The sequence below is a fragment of the Staurois parvus genome, unplaced genomic scaffold (assembly GCF_062004578.1).
Source record: "Staurois parvus isolate SC_StPar_1 unplaced genomic scaffold, SC_StPar_1.0 ptg000425l, whole genome shotgun sequence".
Lineage (NCBI taxonomy): Eukaryota > Metazoa > Chordata > Amphibia > Anura > Ranidae > Staurois > Staurois parvus.
Genome location: NW_028318221.1, coordinates 3,772,178 through 3,788,439, shown reverse-complemented (window position 1 = coordinate 3,788,439; position 16,262 = coordinate 3,772,178). Strand labels below are relative to the sequence as shown.

General features: G+C 40.2%; 1 protein-coding gene across 1 annotated transcript in view; it reads left to right on the top strand.

Annotated features, from left to right (window-relative positions):
• Positions 1 to 16,051, top strand: part of MKNK2 (MAPK interacting serine/threonine kinase 2) — a 140,717-nt gene extending 124,666 nt beyond the window's left edge. The window contains exons 11-14 of the mRNA XM_089687446.1: positions 11,386 to 11,580; positions 11,673 to 11,837; positions 14,095 to 14,138; positions 15,645 to 16,051. Of these exons, the coding sequence (XP_089543572.1) occupies positions 11,386 to 11,580; positions 11,673 to 11,837; positions 14,095 to 14,138; positions 15,645 to 15,885 (645 nt within the window). The 3' untranslated portion in view covers positions 15,886 to 16,051. The remainder of the gene's footprint in view (positions 1 to 11,385; positions 11,581 to 11,672; positions 11,838 to 14,094; positions 14,139 to 15,644) is intronic.
• Positions 16,052 to 16,262: the final 211 nt, after the last annotated feature.

The following is a 16,262-nucleotide window of genomic DNA, read 5'->3' as shown; positions in this document are numbered from 1 at the left end:
CATAAGCAATAATGGCAACATTTTAACAATAGTCATAACATAGTGATTAGTCTCAGTACAATAAATAGTGCATGAGTTAAACAAAGAATTATTTAGAGTCAATGCCTAATCTCTGCCCAAAAGTAGAGTACATCATTTATATGCAGTCAGAAACATAAAAGAAGGCTAACACAGTGGTGTGGTTGGGTGAAGGGAGGGGAACCAGGAAGGAAGGGGTAGGGTACAGAGGATAAGTGGACACCCCCCTCCCCCACTGACCATTATTTGAAGGTACAAACTAAATCATGATCATCTATTGCATTACACACCTCATACAACTAACTGAGACCTGGCTATCACCTATATAAGAAAAAGAGGGAAAATAAAATAGAGATAGTAGGAAATAGATAAAGAAGGAAAGGAAAGAGGGTCAAATCCGGGCTTGTCAAGAGACAGAAATATACCGAATACACGGGTTCCATAAGGTATCAAGTTTTTTAGTATTACTACGAAGAATACAGATGAGTCTGTCATTCACCATGATCCAGTTGAGTTTATCCTTGACATAGTCAAGTGGAATTACTGACTGTTTCCAGTACTTCGCTATGGTGCTTCTGGCTGCCAGTAGCTTATAAATTTAAAATTTTTTGTGATTTTCTGAGGACTTCGTCAGGAAATTTATGAAAAGGGGTTATCTCTGGGGATCTACGAACATTCACCCCATCACTGAATTGAGTAAACTAAACATGCGTATCCATATGTGATACATGGTCCCCAGTTGGCCGCAATGCCGGAAGCAATGTGGCAAAGCAGAGGGGTGCATTTTTACAGTTTGAGTGTGGACCAAATACCATTGTAGTAACATTTTATAATTTGCTCCAATTAAGGTAGTATTAATTGATACTTTAGATAATGCGAAAGCAATATCTTGCCAATCAGCTGAATCAAAGTGGCATTCAGGTCCCGTTCCCATTGAATCCTATAAGGGAGCTTACTGTTCGGGTCAGTGAGGAGAGAATATAGGGTGGAAACCCGGCCCCTCAAATGACCTTTTGTTTGACATGAAAGCTCAAAAGATGTATGCGTAAGTGGCCCGTTCAGCAGCCTAAGCTTAGAGCGAATAAAAGAGACAATCTGATTGTATCTAAAAATCTCATTAGGAGGCATATGTAATGTTTCTCTAAAATGCTGTAGAGAACAAATGTGATCCCTATTCAGGTAGTCTCCTATTCTTAACAACCCCTTATTAATCCGCCATTGAAAGGATGCACGGTACAAATTCTGGATTACAAAAACCGGAAAGTGAAACAAAAACTGGAGCCAGGGGTGTATGTGGGGAAGACAAAGGTTTGCGGTGGCGCACTCTGTCCCAAACAGCTAAAGAGTATGACAAGGTAGGACGTATCCAGCTATGATATATATCCATATATATCAGGGCGTATCCAGTTAGGAAGCCATAATAAGCAGCCAATGGCAACAGGGACGCAGGAGAGAGCTTCAATAGAAACCCAAAGGGGTGCAGACCCCTTAGTAGTGATGGAGGCCAATTGAGCAATTTGTGCAGCTTGGAAATGGGCTTGAAGGTTAGGGAGGCCAATTCCACCCCTTCAGTTTTCGCTATCGGTAGGGTTCTAAAATACTATAGCAATAGGATAAAAATGTCATCTTAATCAATTTGATTCTGCCAAACCCAGATAGAGAGTAGTCTGCCCAGCGATGCAATTCGTCTTTACGTTTTTTAAAAAGTGGTGTATAGTTCGCTCGATAAAGAGTGTTGATAAGAGGCAGTTAACTAGATTCCTAAATACGGTACGGAGGCACGTGCCCATTGAAAACTGTAGGTATTTCGGAGAGCTTGCTCTACTAAAGGGGGTAAAGACACCCTAAAGGCTGTCATTTTTTGAGCATTTAAAGATAGCCCAGAAAGGTGAGAAAATTGACGCAACAGAAACCATAGATTAGGAATGGTGACTTGAGGGGCAGTGATATACATAAGGACGTCGTCAGGAAATAAAGCACATTTATGTTCCTTTTGCCCACAACTGACACCATGGATATTAGGATGATAACGGATTGCCATAGCTAAAGGTTCAATCGCCAGTCCGAAAAGTAAAGGGGATAATGGACAACCCTGTCTTAGTGCCGCGTCGAATGGGGAAGATTGAGGATCGAAAGCCTTTAATAGAAACTTGTGTCGAAGGGATATCATATAACGTTTGCAAAAGAGCCAGAAATGTATAGCCAAATCCAGAGGCTTGCAGAGTCATAAATAGATATTCCCAAGTCAAGCTATCAAAAGCCTTGTGAAGATCCAATGATAATAGCAAAAGTTTTCTAGAAAAATGTGCATCCCAGTTAGAACTGACCGCGGAGATCAGGGCAGTAGATTGGCGGATCTGGCCCACTGTTTGGCAATCAGTTATGAAGCCAAACTGATCCTTATGAATATACTGTGCCAAAAAAAGAATTAAGATATAGGGCCAATATTACCCCATTTTAAAAGAGAAGTTTGGGAATTAAAAAAAACAAACATACAGTGCCTTGAAAAAGTATTCATAACCCTTACAATTTTCCACATTTTGTCATGTTATAACGAAAAACATGTATGTATTTTATTGTGATTTTAGGTGATAGACTAACACAAAGTGGCACATAATTTTGAAGTGGAAGGAAAATGATAAATGTTTTTCAACATTTTTTACAAATACTTTATAGAACCACCTTTTGCTGCAATTACAGCTGCAAGTCTTTTTAGGTATGTCTCTACAAGCTTTGCACATCTAGAGAGTGACATTTTTGCCCATTCTGCTTTGCAAAATAGCTCCAGCTCTGTCAGATTGGATGGAGATTATCTGTGAACAGCAATTTTCAAGTCTTGCCAAAGATTGTCAATTGGATTTAGGTCTGGACTTTGACTTGGCCATTCTAACATACGAATATGCTTTGATCTAACCCATTCCATTGTAGCTCTGGCTGTATGTTTAGGGCTGTTGTCCTGCTGGAAGGTGAACCTCCACCCCTGTCTCAGGTCTTTTACAGGTTTTCTTCTAAGATTGCCCTGTATTTGGCTCCATCCATCTTCCCATCAACTCTGACCAGCTTCCCTGTCCCTGTTGAAGAAAAGTGTCCCCACAACATGATGGTGTCACCACCATGTTTCATGGTGGGAATGGTGTGTTCAGGGTGATGTGCAGTGTTAGTTTTACACCACACATAGTGTTTTGCTTTTAGGCCAAAAAGTGCAATGTTGGTCTCATCTGACCAGAACACCTTGTAACACATATTTTCTGTGTCCCCCACATGGCTTCTCGCAAACTGCAAATGGGGCTTCGAATGGCTGTCTTTCAACAATGGCTTTCTTCTTGCCTCTCTTCCATAAAGGCCAGATTTGTGGAGTGCACGACTAATAGTTGTCCTGTGGACAGATTCTCCCACAGGACTAATAGTTGTCCTGTGGATCTCTACAGCTCCTTCAGAGTTACCATGGGCCTCTTGGCTACTTCTCTGATTAATGTCAGTTTAGGTGGACAGCCATGTCTTGGTAGGATTGCAGTTCCATCATCCATTTTCGGATGATGTATTGAGAAGTGCTCCATGAGATGTTGAAAGCTTGGGATATTTTTTTTATAACCTAATCCTGCTTTAAACTTTAAACTGGCTCAGTTCTCAGTCTTCATTGATCAGAGAGCCGATAACTGACAGTCACCAGCTTTGTGCTTCGCCCCTCCAGCATTCACTGGAGTGCCTGGCTGTGCAGGGGGCGGAAGCACCTGGCTCAGGCTCACTGTGGCTCACTAAAAGGCCAAGCAAGCCATTGGTCCAGGCATTTGGGTGGATATGACTTTAAAGTCGGTATCTCTCCAGAGCCTGGACTGGGTTAGTTATGTCAGCCAAAACTTGACTTTTGCTGAGTAAATGTTACAGGAGTGCAGTCCTGTGACCCACAGGAGAAGTAGGCCAAAAGAGATTTGGTCCTACTTCTCCTTCAAATAGTTTGGAAAGAATATAGTAGGACCGTAAAAGAATATATTATTGAAAAAGTCGTAACATTAGGAGAGCATTGTTGGATGACCTGAAGGGCCACCTTCACTAGTCATCTTACAGGATGTCTCCAACTTACATGCCGACCTCAATGCACTGTTTAATTGGGCAACTATGTGGCAAATGAGGTTTAATGTTGATAAATGTAAGGTTATGCACTTGGGGGCTAAGAATATGCATGCATCATACATACTAGGGGGAGTACAACTGGGGAATCAATGGTGGAGAAGGATCTGGGAGTTCTGGTAGATCATAAGCTTAATAATGGCATGCAATGCCAAGCTGCAGTTTCTAAAGCGAACAATATCCTCTCTTGTCTTGAAAGAGGTATAGACTCCAGAGAGAGATATAATTTTACCCCTATACAGATCATTATTAAGACCTCATCTGGAATATGCATTTCAGTTTTGAGCACCAATTCACAAAAAGAACACTGGGAACTGGAGAGAGTACAGAGAAGGGCAACCAAACTGATAAAAGACATGGAGGAGCTCAGCTATGAGGAAAGATTAGAGGAACTGAATTTATTCTCTTTTGAGATTAGGGGGATATGATCAACATGTATAAATACATCAGTGGTTCATATAGTGAACTTGGCATAGAGATATTTACCTTGAGGTCATCACAGAGGACAAGGGTGCACTCTTTACGTCTGGAGGAAAAGAGTAAAAGCTGTGAAAATGTGGAATAGACTCCCTCAAGAGTTGGTTCTGGCCAGCTCAGTGGATTGCTTTAACCATTTTTCCTCCTGAGGATTTACCCCCCTTCATGACCAGGTCATTTTTTGCATTACTGCTCTGCGTTACTTTAACTGACAATTGCGTGGTCATGCAACGCTGCACCCAAATGAACTTTACGTCCTTTTTCCCACGAATTGAATTGGTATTTGATCGCCTGTGCGTTTTTTATTTTTTGCGCTATAAGCAAAAAAAAAGACCAACAAGTTTGAGAAAAAAAACTATATTTTGGACTTTTTCCTATTAAACATGTCCAGTAAAAAAAAGTTTAAAAATCTAATTTTGTCATAAATTTAGGCCAAAATGCATTCTGCAACATGTCTTTGCTAAAAAAAAAATCCCAATATGTTTAAATTATTTGGTTTACGTGAAAGTTATAGTGTTTACAAATGGCGTTATAGATAATGGGATTTTTTTTTCTCCTAGTAATGGCGGCGATCAGAGACTTTTAGCGGGACTGCGAACATTCTGACACTGGGGGGAACGAACTTGGTGTCACTGACATCTCCAGTGATACCAATACAGTGATCAGTGCTTAAAAAAAAAAAAAAAAAAGCATTGATGTTGTACTAATGGCATTGGGCAGGAAGGGGTTAATGTGAGGGGCGATCAAAGGGTTAGCTGTGTGCTGTGTTTGTTTTACTAGGGGGCGTGTTCTTCACCATAAGCATACTGATTGGGATGGCTGTACTGTGCACAGCCATCCCAAGCAGTGTGCTCGAGCTGACAGGGAGGAAGATTGTTTGTAAACAAAACAATCTTCCTCCCCATCAGAGATGCTCGGTAATCACTGGGCACCGGCAGGTAATTACTGGGCGGGACCCAGTGATTGACATACGTGAATGGTGGCGTGGGCCCGACTCATGCGTGCAAAATTGCATATATAGACGTGATTTTGCGCACAGGTGCCGCCCTGTAGCAGTACATCTGTTATAGGGCAGTCCTTAAGCAGTTAAAAAAGGCCTGGATTCTTTCTTAGATACACAGAATATACCTGGTTACTAACATTTATAAGTAAAGTTGATCCAGGGAATATCACCTCTCGGGGGATCAGGAAGGAATTTTTTCCCCTGCAGTAGCAAAATGGATCATGCTTTGCTGGGTTTTTTTTTGCCTTCCTCTGGATCAACTGTGGGTGTAGGATTATAATTTTTTTTTTTTTTTTTTTATGGTTGAACTGGATGGACTTTTGTCTTTCAGCCAGACTAACTATGTAGCTATTGGGGAGTCGAGATGTTTCTCATGAGTTACTGACATGGTAGGAGGATCTGTTGCTTTTACATATTGGATAAAACTCTTGTCCAGTGAATAGGATTGTTACCTTGGTATAGTTTATAGTAATAATTAACCTAGCACTTGATCCGGGGTATTAACTAGGTTTGCCAGAGTATGTAAGAAGAGCACCTGTGGTAGGCAATTTTTGATGAGATTGGACAAGCCAATTAGCTTGCTAAGCTAATAGGAGGCCAGTTTTCTCCCACTCCTCATAGGATGCCTGTTTACTTAAAAAAAAAAAACACACACGCACACTTTCTCTCTGCTGCTAAGAAATTTAAACAAGTAAACACATCCTGAGTAGATAACCATGCCTCTCTTGTTGCATCTGATGGTTTGTCAGTATAGGGCCTCTCTCGCTGGTGTACCTGATGTTCAACTTGTTGCTCATGGTGTGCAGTAGCCTTTTGTATGGCAGTAATTTTTCCCCTCCAATGTTTGAAGAAGGTCTACCTGATCTCCATGTATGGAAAAAAAATCTTTTCATTCAATACCATCATGGTCTGGAAAAAGATGCAGCCAAAAGGAATTTAATTTCCAGTGTGCCTTAGTAGGTTTACTCAGAGTTCATGCAATAAGCCAAACTACAAGTGGAGAGTATTCCAAACAGGACTATCGATGGGGAGCCATTATATAAATATATTCTAAATATAGATATGTGCATCTTAGGAAAAAAGTTGCTTTTCATCCAGAAATTTATGACGCCATACATCTATCCCACCTACTTCCTAAAGAAAATGGGTTAGCGTGGTTTGTTTTGCTGCTGGCCCAGTCAGTCCAGGTAAGGGTCCAGATAGCAATTGAAATCTCCCAGGAGTAAAAGGTGAACTTCAGGCTTGTGCACTAAGACCTTTCTAGAGAAAGGAGGAGGGATGTATATCATTGTTAATATACAGTATACAGCCTGCTTTACAGAAACACAACAAACACAAATCGACCATCACTGTCGGTATGTGAAGCAAATTCTTGAAAATCCAATAAGCGTTGTACAATTACACCCAAAGCCCTAGAATAAGAAGTGTGAATAAAGTGATACGCCCATCTAATCCAGGAATACCAGAAGTCCTCCATCAAGTGGGACCATAGATCGCTGGATGATGTTAACGTAGGGCAATTGAAATCATTGTTCTTTTCAAGGAGTTGTTAACTCCCCCAACATTCCAGGAAGTGATAGGTAGATTCACCATGGTACTTGTGAAAATCCTATTGTCACAGATAACTTGTTAGATAGAGTGAGCAAACAGTGGTAAAAAAATTGTGAGCATCTGGCCAAGGGTGCGTATGAGGCATCCCTCAGGTAGGTACGTGGTGGGCATGGAACTCTGGGGCCCTTGTAAGACTCTCAAACCAAGTCAAATGGGTGTTATAATGTAGAACAAGAAGTGATTTGACTGTTCTGGAGAAAATAATTTTGTTGACATGCAAACAACAAGCACAACCGTGCTCCAGGATAACATGGCCAGCCACAGACCTTTACACTGAAGTTTCAGCCTGTCCATAAGGACTTTCAAGTATGTAGAAAACAACCTAACCAAGGTATTGATTTCAGAAGTAACAGAGTTATTACCAACTGGGCAGTGTTTTTCAGCACATTTTATGGTGCGGATGTAGGACCCATAGGGAAGAAAAGCAAACAGTTCCCGTTAATCGTTGTAAATGTTGAAACCAGTCTCACAGTAAAGAGTAAGTGTATATTGCCCCCAGCCAGAAGAAGATATATATCACTCCTGGAATGAAGCAGATCAATTTGGAGTATGATAACCCTGTGCAGGTCATGCTAACCCACCCCTGGAAAGAACCCAGGAATGCTCAGTACAGAGCACTCTGTGTTGATTAACAATGAAGGACATAGTAAACATCAGTCATATGTTGTTTTCATATTTCCTATTTGTAATGAACACAGGAATGCTCAGTACAGAGCAATATATGTTTATTCCCAAAGTGATGGGCTGCAGAGAAGGAGATTGAGGACTTTGTGTCCTCAATCTCTTTCTCAAAGTCAAAAGTCAAACATCAGAGGTCTGTTTGGACCCCTGATATTCCACCAAAGCCCACTACAGTGTACAAACACACTTAGGGCCTATTCACACCAGCGAGTGTGCATACTGCACATGCATTGCAGTGCATTGTTACAGCACGTCACAGTGCTTAGTGTTTTTTTAAATTATGATTATTCAACTCTGTGCTTTGCATTTTGCATTAAAATGTATACCAGCACCATCTTTTTTTATTGATTTGTTAACTCAGTACAGTTTTATCTTTAATATTAGTCGGAATTTATAAGTTATGTTGTGTTTCTGTGTGCGGATAATGATTTTAGTGTAATTTTAGTGAAAGTATAATTTTGATAAACATTTGCACAGCTATCACTTTTTTCTGCTGGTCCTGTGCGTCTAGAAAATGCCTGATTTGGAGGGTCTTTTACAAACTCTGTAAACTGTAAGTGAAAAATAAAAAAAAAAAGAAAAAGTAAAAAATTGCACAAATAGTCTGGTTGTCTGAGTTTAAAGCTGAATTCCAGGAATTCAGCCACTTTGATACATGTGAGTTAAGTCTAATGTGAGTTAAATCTAATGCATGCCACCTCGTGCATTAAGTCTTATGTATGCCATCTCATGGTCTTATCTCTTTAATTTACATCTGACAGTTTTATTGATTCCAGAAGGATAGATCTCACTATCCAACACTGGTCCTTCAGCAGCAGAGTCGCATGCAGCTGCTGTGCCCAGCCCTCCCCTCTACTGCCCATTCACAGAATCCTTGGTATTTTGTGAACTCATTCACAAAATACAAGGGCTTCTGTGAGTGGGTGGCAGAGGGATGGACAGGGATTCTGTGTGTGAAAACACAGTGTATCCCCTCTCAGAATGTAGCAACTGTGTCATATCTAAATTTAAAGACAATACAGTATCTCACAGAATTGAGTACACCCCTCACATTTTTGTAAATATGTTATTATATCTTTTCATGTGACAACACTGAAAAAATGGCACTTTGCTACAATGTAAAGTAGTGAGTGTACAGCTTGTATAACAGTGTAAATTTGCTGTCCCCTCAAAATAACTCAACACACAGCCATTAATGTCTAAACCGCTGGCAACAAAAGTGAGTATACCCCTAAACCCTATGAATGCTGCCAGCATTGCTGGAGAGGTTGAAGGGTTGGGGGGTCAGCCTGTCAGTGCTCAGATTATACGCTGCACACTGCATCAAATTGGTCTGCATGGCTGTCGTCCCAGAAGGAAGCTTCTTTCAAAGTTGACGCACAAGAAAGCCCGCAGTTTGCTGAAGACAAGCAGACTAAGGACATGGATTACTGGAACCATATCCTGTGGTCTGATGAGACCAAGATGAACTTAATTGGTTCAGATGGTGTCATGCGTGTGTGGCCGCAACCAGGTGAGGAGTACAAAGACAAGTGTGTCTTGCCTACAGTCAAGCATGGTGGTGGGAGTGATATGATCTGGGGCTGCATGAGTGCTGCCGGAACTGGGGAGCTACAGTTCATTGAGGGAACCATGAATGCCAACATGTACTGTGACATACTGAAGCAGAGCATGATACCTTCCCTTCAAAGACTGGGCCGCAGGGCAGTATTCCAACATGATAATGACCCCAAACACACCTCCAAGATGACCACTGCCTTGCTAAAGAAGCTGAGGGTAAAGGTGATGGACTGGCCAAGCATGTCTCCAGACCTAAACCCTATTGAGCATCTGTGGGGCATCCTCAAATGGAAGGTGGAGGAGTGCAAGGTCTCTAACATCCACCAGCTCCGTGATGTCGTCATGGAGGAGTGGAAGAGGACTCCAGTGGCAACCTGTGAAACTCTGGTGAACTCCATGCCCAAGAGGGTTAAGGCAGTGCTGGAAAACAATGGTGACCACACAAAATATTGACAATTTGGGCCCAATTTGGACATTTTCACTTATGGGTGTACTCACTTTTGTTGCCAGCGGTTTAGACATTAATGGCTGTGTGTTGAGTTATTTTGAGGGGACAGCAAATTTACACTGTTATACAAAATGTACACTCACTACTTTACATTGTAGCAAAGTGTCATTTCTTCAGTGTTGTCATATGAAAAGATATAATAAAATATTTACAAAAATGTGAGGGGTGTACTCACTTCTGTGAGATACTATATGTCCACATGGTGACATGCACCTTGCTGGACTTAACTCATTGTGTGCTGGCACATTTATCAAACTGCTGAAATTCTGGAGTTCAGCTTTAAACAAGATTCCTGACTTGCCTTACAAAGCTCTATTTCCAATGTAGTAAAACTGGATGATAATGAAAATAGAGGTGAAACGACATCAGAATGTTTGGATTCACTGAAGGAACTGATGCTAACAATCCGACTGCATTTACTCTGAACTGGTTCTTACCCACGCCACTACCCTCTTTTTACTGTGGAAAGGGCACCTCTCACTCATCCCTGAGTAGTCCAATCAGGCCTATGCTGGCTTGACTGCTGAACTCGTCCAAAAATTCCCATTAGTAAATTTGATGACTTGTTGAATGTTGTTTGAAAGAACGTCAAATTTTTGTTTGCTTTAGGGCGAGTTCACACTACATGCGTTTTTCAGTTGCTATTTTCTGCATCCAAAATGCACAGAAAGTAGATTATATGGTTGTCAATGTCATAGTTCACATAAGTGCTTGCAGTTCAGTGCATTCTGGTTACAGAAAAAAAAAAGTAGAACAGGCTGCATTTTTCTGCACAGAACTGTACTGGGACGTTGTAAAACGCACCACAAACGCACTGGAACACACCAAAAACGCACTGGAAAGCACATGTCCCTATTTAAATTAAAAAAAGAGGGGGGAAAAATGAACTGCAATGAATAAAAAACACACTGGAACGTGTCAATAACGCGTCAAAAATGTGCATGCGGAAACGCATCTGGACTGCGTTTCTATAGAGTGAGCTGGCCCATAACGTTTGATTTCAGAATAAATGTAATTTCCCTAATGTAATGATTGTAGTACTGTATATACGTAGTCTATAACGCTCATACTATATGACATCACTCAACCCTGCTCATCCTGTGATGATAAAGTATGAGCTGGGTATTGCAGCCTGAGCCATTTTTTTTTCACCCTGGTCAAGGGGCCCTAATACGTTAAAATATTTACCAAGAAATATTTTATTTTGTAGAGGGAATATGTTGTAGCTATTGAATAAATGCGGGATAGCATAGAAAGTATTTAGTCTCATTATGTGTTGGTTCCTTCTTTCACTTTTGTTATAAAGATACAGGTATATGACCTGTATCATATATGACTGCATAAATCTTAAAATGTTTTGAAAGTAATATTTTGGTATTTGATGTTTTGGTTACTGCAGTGTGGGTCAGCAGAGTACATGGCTCCTGAAGTAGTCGAGGCATTTAATGAAGAAGCATCAATATATGACAAGCGCTGTGACTTGTGGAGTCTTGGAGTAATCTTGTACATCATGCTGAGTGGCTATCCACCATTTGTAGGGCGTTGTGGCAGTGACTGTGGTTGGGATAGAGGAGAGGCCTGCCCAGCTTGTCAGGTAATTTTTGCCATGTTTTAAATTAAAATGTTGGTATCTACTTTTCCACTTACTCTGAACACTGATTTTTAATTTTTTTACAACTTCAACAGAACATGCTGTTTGTAAGTATTCAGGAAGGAAAGTATGAATTTCCAGAAAAAGACTGGGCTCGCATTTCATCTGGTGCCAAAGATCTGATCTCCAAATTGCTACTTCGAGATGCAAAAAAGAGACTAAGTGCAGCACAGGTGTTACAACACCCATGGGTACAGGGGGTAAGTCCTTTCGGGTCTTTGTGCTCAGGGCACTGATTTCAAACAGGAAATAAAAGTATTATTTACAAATAAAATTAAATAATGGTTACTTCTCAGTATTAAGCTTAGTTTGGCCACCCGGAAATATGGGGGAGGAGGGGAGTGTACTTGAAGAGGGATAGTTTAAGTAATATCTCCAGTCTTCCATGCTTCTGCTTATTGGAACTATTTTATGCACTGTTTATAGCTGTAGTGTGCAACAGTAAAATCAGCATTGTATAAACATTTTACTTGTGTATCAAAACAAAAATTACAAATACATTGCTGTGCAAAAGTTTTAGGCAGGTTTAAAAAAATATGGTAAACCAAGAATGCTCTCAGAAATAGAAGTGTTAATAGTTTATTTTTATCAATTTATAAAATGGATGGTAAATGAACAGAAGAGATATCCAAATCAAATCCGTATTTGGCGTGACCACTATTTGTCTTCAAAACAGTATCTATTCTTCTAGGCACACTTGCACATGGTTTTTGAAAAACTCGGCAGGAAGGTTATTTTAGACATCTTGGAGAACTAACCACAGATCTTCTGTGGATGTAGGTTGTCACATATCCCTCTAACTCTTCCTATAATTTCTGACAGACTTAATGTTGAGATCAGGGCTATGTGGGGGTCAAACCATCACTTCCAGGACTCCCCGTTTTTCTTAACGCTTAAAAGAGAAGTTGAATTGGTCTGATGCTGCATCTGTCAACTGCCAACTCTAAGTCTGTGAATTTAGTGACCAAATACCACTCTCTGCGCTGAATCCCCCCCCGCTGATCGCTGGGATGGGAGCGGGCGTGGCTGGCTCAGGCTCTCAGCTAGGTGCCTGTCCTGGGATCTGGGTGGATCCTGACTCTAAAGTCTGGATCTTTCCCCAGCCTGGACTGGCTGAGTAACTGTACTTCTCCTTTAAGATGATTCTTAATGACATTGGTGGTATGTTTGGGGTTTTTGTCATGCTTCCTGCTGCAAAATAAATTTGGGGCCAATCACACTCCTCCTTGATGGTATGGTATGATGTATGATCCTGACCATATCACCAACTCCATTTTTCAGAAATGCAGCCCAAAACTTGCAAGGAACCTCCACCATAATTCACTGTTTCCTGCAGACACTTATTTCTCCACCACTCTCCTTCCCTTCAGGGAACAAACCGCCTAACGCTACAGCCAAATATTTTTTAGATTTGTCAGTCCAGAGCATTTGCTGTAATTTTTCTGCACCCCAGTTCTTATCTTTCCGTGCATAGTTGAGTCGCTTAACCTTGTTTCCACATCTGAGGTATGGCTATTTGGCTGCAGTTCTTCCATGAAGACCACTTCTGGCCAGACTTTTCTGGACAGTACATACGTGTACCTGTCTCCCACTGGTGTCTGCCAGTTCTGTGCTGATGGCACTGCTGGACATTTTCTGATGTTGAAGGGCATGATGTGTCTTTCATCTGCATTAAGTTTTTTTGGCCGACCACTAGGTCTATGGTCCTTAACGTTGTCCATTCCTTTGTGCCTCTTCAAAAGAGCTTGGTCAGCACAACAGAAAAACTCAGGCTTGCTTTGAAATCTTTGCCTAGGGAAGACATTGCTGATGTAGTATAACTACCTTGTGTCTTGTTGCTGTGCTCAGTCTTGCCATGGTGTAAGACCGACGAAACGGTCTTCCACAACTTCAACTTGATAGCACAGTTTGGCTATTCCTCACCCACTTTAGGCCTACTACACAGCTGTTTCTGTTTCAACTAATTACTGTGTTTCAGCTTGCATATAAAATTGATGATCATTAGCACCTGCTTGGTATGATTGTTTAATCATACACCTGAATCTAATCTTAAAAAAAATCCATGAATTTGTGCAAGTGTAGATCCTGGTTTGAAGCCAAAGGTTAGTCATACCAAATATTGATTTGACTTAGATTTTTCTTCCATTTGCTCACTTTGGATTTTGTAAACTGATAAAAAAAAAATAAACAAATTAAAATATATATTTTTGAAAGCATGTTTACTTTACAGCATTTCTTCAAAACATGACTAAAATTTTTGTACAGTACTGTATGTTCAGTAGATGTAGAACATCTGTTAACCGGCTACTATAATTTGCTCCACCATTATGAATGTTTCCCTCATGAGTACATTCTCTTTTTCCTCTTCTTTCTTCATCACTTCTCTTTTCTCTCTTCTCACAAAACTTGATTTTATCAAGTGGAGAATTCAATTGTTTTTTTTTTCCTTTATCACAGTGTGCACCAGATAATACACTCCCCACCCCAAGTATACTTCAAAGGTAGTATTTGCATTTTCTTTGACAATATTATTAGTATTTACTGAGGCTCTTTTTTGTTGTGGGAAGTCTTTTTGGGACATGCATAGTTGTGTGTTACTTGCAAGACTGCTACTTTGTCCATTTTCACTGCCATCAAGAAACTGCTGAAAATTCTGTTGCACTACCTCCTTGGAGTTATATTTAATTAAAATGTAATTTTTATTTAAAAAATATAAAACATTTTTTTTTTTTAAATCAGATTTTATATAGAGTTTTATAAGGGTTACAGAGCAAAAAGAATAACTTGCTATTCAAGGCAATTAGAAAAAGAAAAAAGGTACATCGTAGTACTAAACATAATAAACAAAATCATTCATAGGGGATGATATCGGTTTTGGAGGGAAACAAGTATCAGGTTTACTAGACACAGTGAGACACCTATAGTCAGTCAAGCAGACACAGATTGACTTGAATTTGCACATGGCAGTACACAGGAAGCAAATGTGTTTTTTCCTAGATATGTATCTGTTAAATTCATTAATCCATTCTAAAGTTGGGGTGGATTAGGAGAAGACCATTTCAAAAGTGAGCATTGCATAGACAACAAATAGAAATCTGGTGATTGCCAATGTCAGGTGATCATTTATAGAGGATGTTCCAAAATGACCCAGAGTACAGGTAATTTGATCTGCAGTTAAACTGATTCCCAACAAACCATTTATGGTGCTGATCACCTCAGCATAATAATGCTGTAGTTTGGAACAGTGCTGTAAAAGGCAGTTGAGGGTCCCATTAGGGTGTTCACACGCGCTGCAACAGAGATCAGCTCTGGCACCTATTCTTAGGAGAAATATAAGGTTAAGGTTTTACAATTTTTGTTTTTGGGTTTGGAGTTGAGGACTGCTGACATGAACTTAGCTGAACGGTTTCTTTGGGCTATGGTTTGTGGTTAGTAGAGATATAAATAATGTTTAACAAGTAACACCAATTACCACGTTTCACCAATAGCCTGGTTCTTCATACTGTATCTTGAGGAAAGTAACTTGGCATTAACTGAAACTATTAACTATTTTGCTGAAAACTTGCAAAGCAGACAAAAACCTATTGTTATCAAATCTACTTTAAGTGACACATTTGCCCTGCCAAATATCAACTCTAATTGGCAAAATTAAATACCTACCAGCAACTTGGCCTCCAAGGATCAGGTTGGGATGTGAGACACATAGTTATCTATGTTCAGGCAGAGCCAATGATTGGCTGTATTGCTCACCTTTTATCAGCACCTGTGTGACCCACTATTGCCACCTTGCTTTGGGCTGACAGCTGAAGGTAGTTTAGGTATTGGTTTTGTGTATAGGACAGCATTGCCCTTCTGGTGAGGGCACTTGGGAAGGACGTAAAATACTTTTAAGGATAGCAGAGGATTTTGATCCATTGTAATGTTGTACCTAATGCACTTTAAATATGTTGTGTACTTAGTTGTGTATTTACTTTCTAGCATGTCATTAAAAGTCTGATTTCTTACAGGAACAGTAGTGCCAAAGACCTGACCTCATTTGCTGCAGAAGCTATAGCAATGAATCGTCAGTTAATGGAGCAAGAAGAGGAGCAGCAAATAGCGGACTCTTCTGCGGCATGTCCCACTGTGGTGAAAGTTACGTCTGGCTCCATGCACCTCTCCCCTCCTTCTGATTCTATGTTGGCCAAGAGGCGACAGCAAGGGAAGCATTTCTCCTCAAAGTATAGCACTTCTTCTTATTGTCAGTGATTGGTTGCAGGCAGGCCATTATTTTGCACAGCTATATGAGCACCTGGTACTGATTGGCTTGTTAGAGGGTGTTTTATGAATGTATTGTAAATTGTACAAAGACTTGAACATATTTTATAATCAAAGTCTTTACTTGTATGCATAATGAATGTTTCTGAAAGTCGAACATTTTTTGCAATGGTCATTTTCTAAAACTCTGGAAAAGATAGTTGTTTGGAAGCTTGTGGGGGTAAAACTGTGAATGAAATGGCATTTGACCAAGTTATAGAAGTGATCTATTAAGGTTTATGTAAACCCTAATGCTTAAACAACAGATGCTGTTGCAAATCCCTTTAATGTCATAAAGCTACATTTTATATTTTTGTATACTGCCTGCA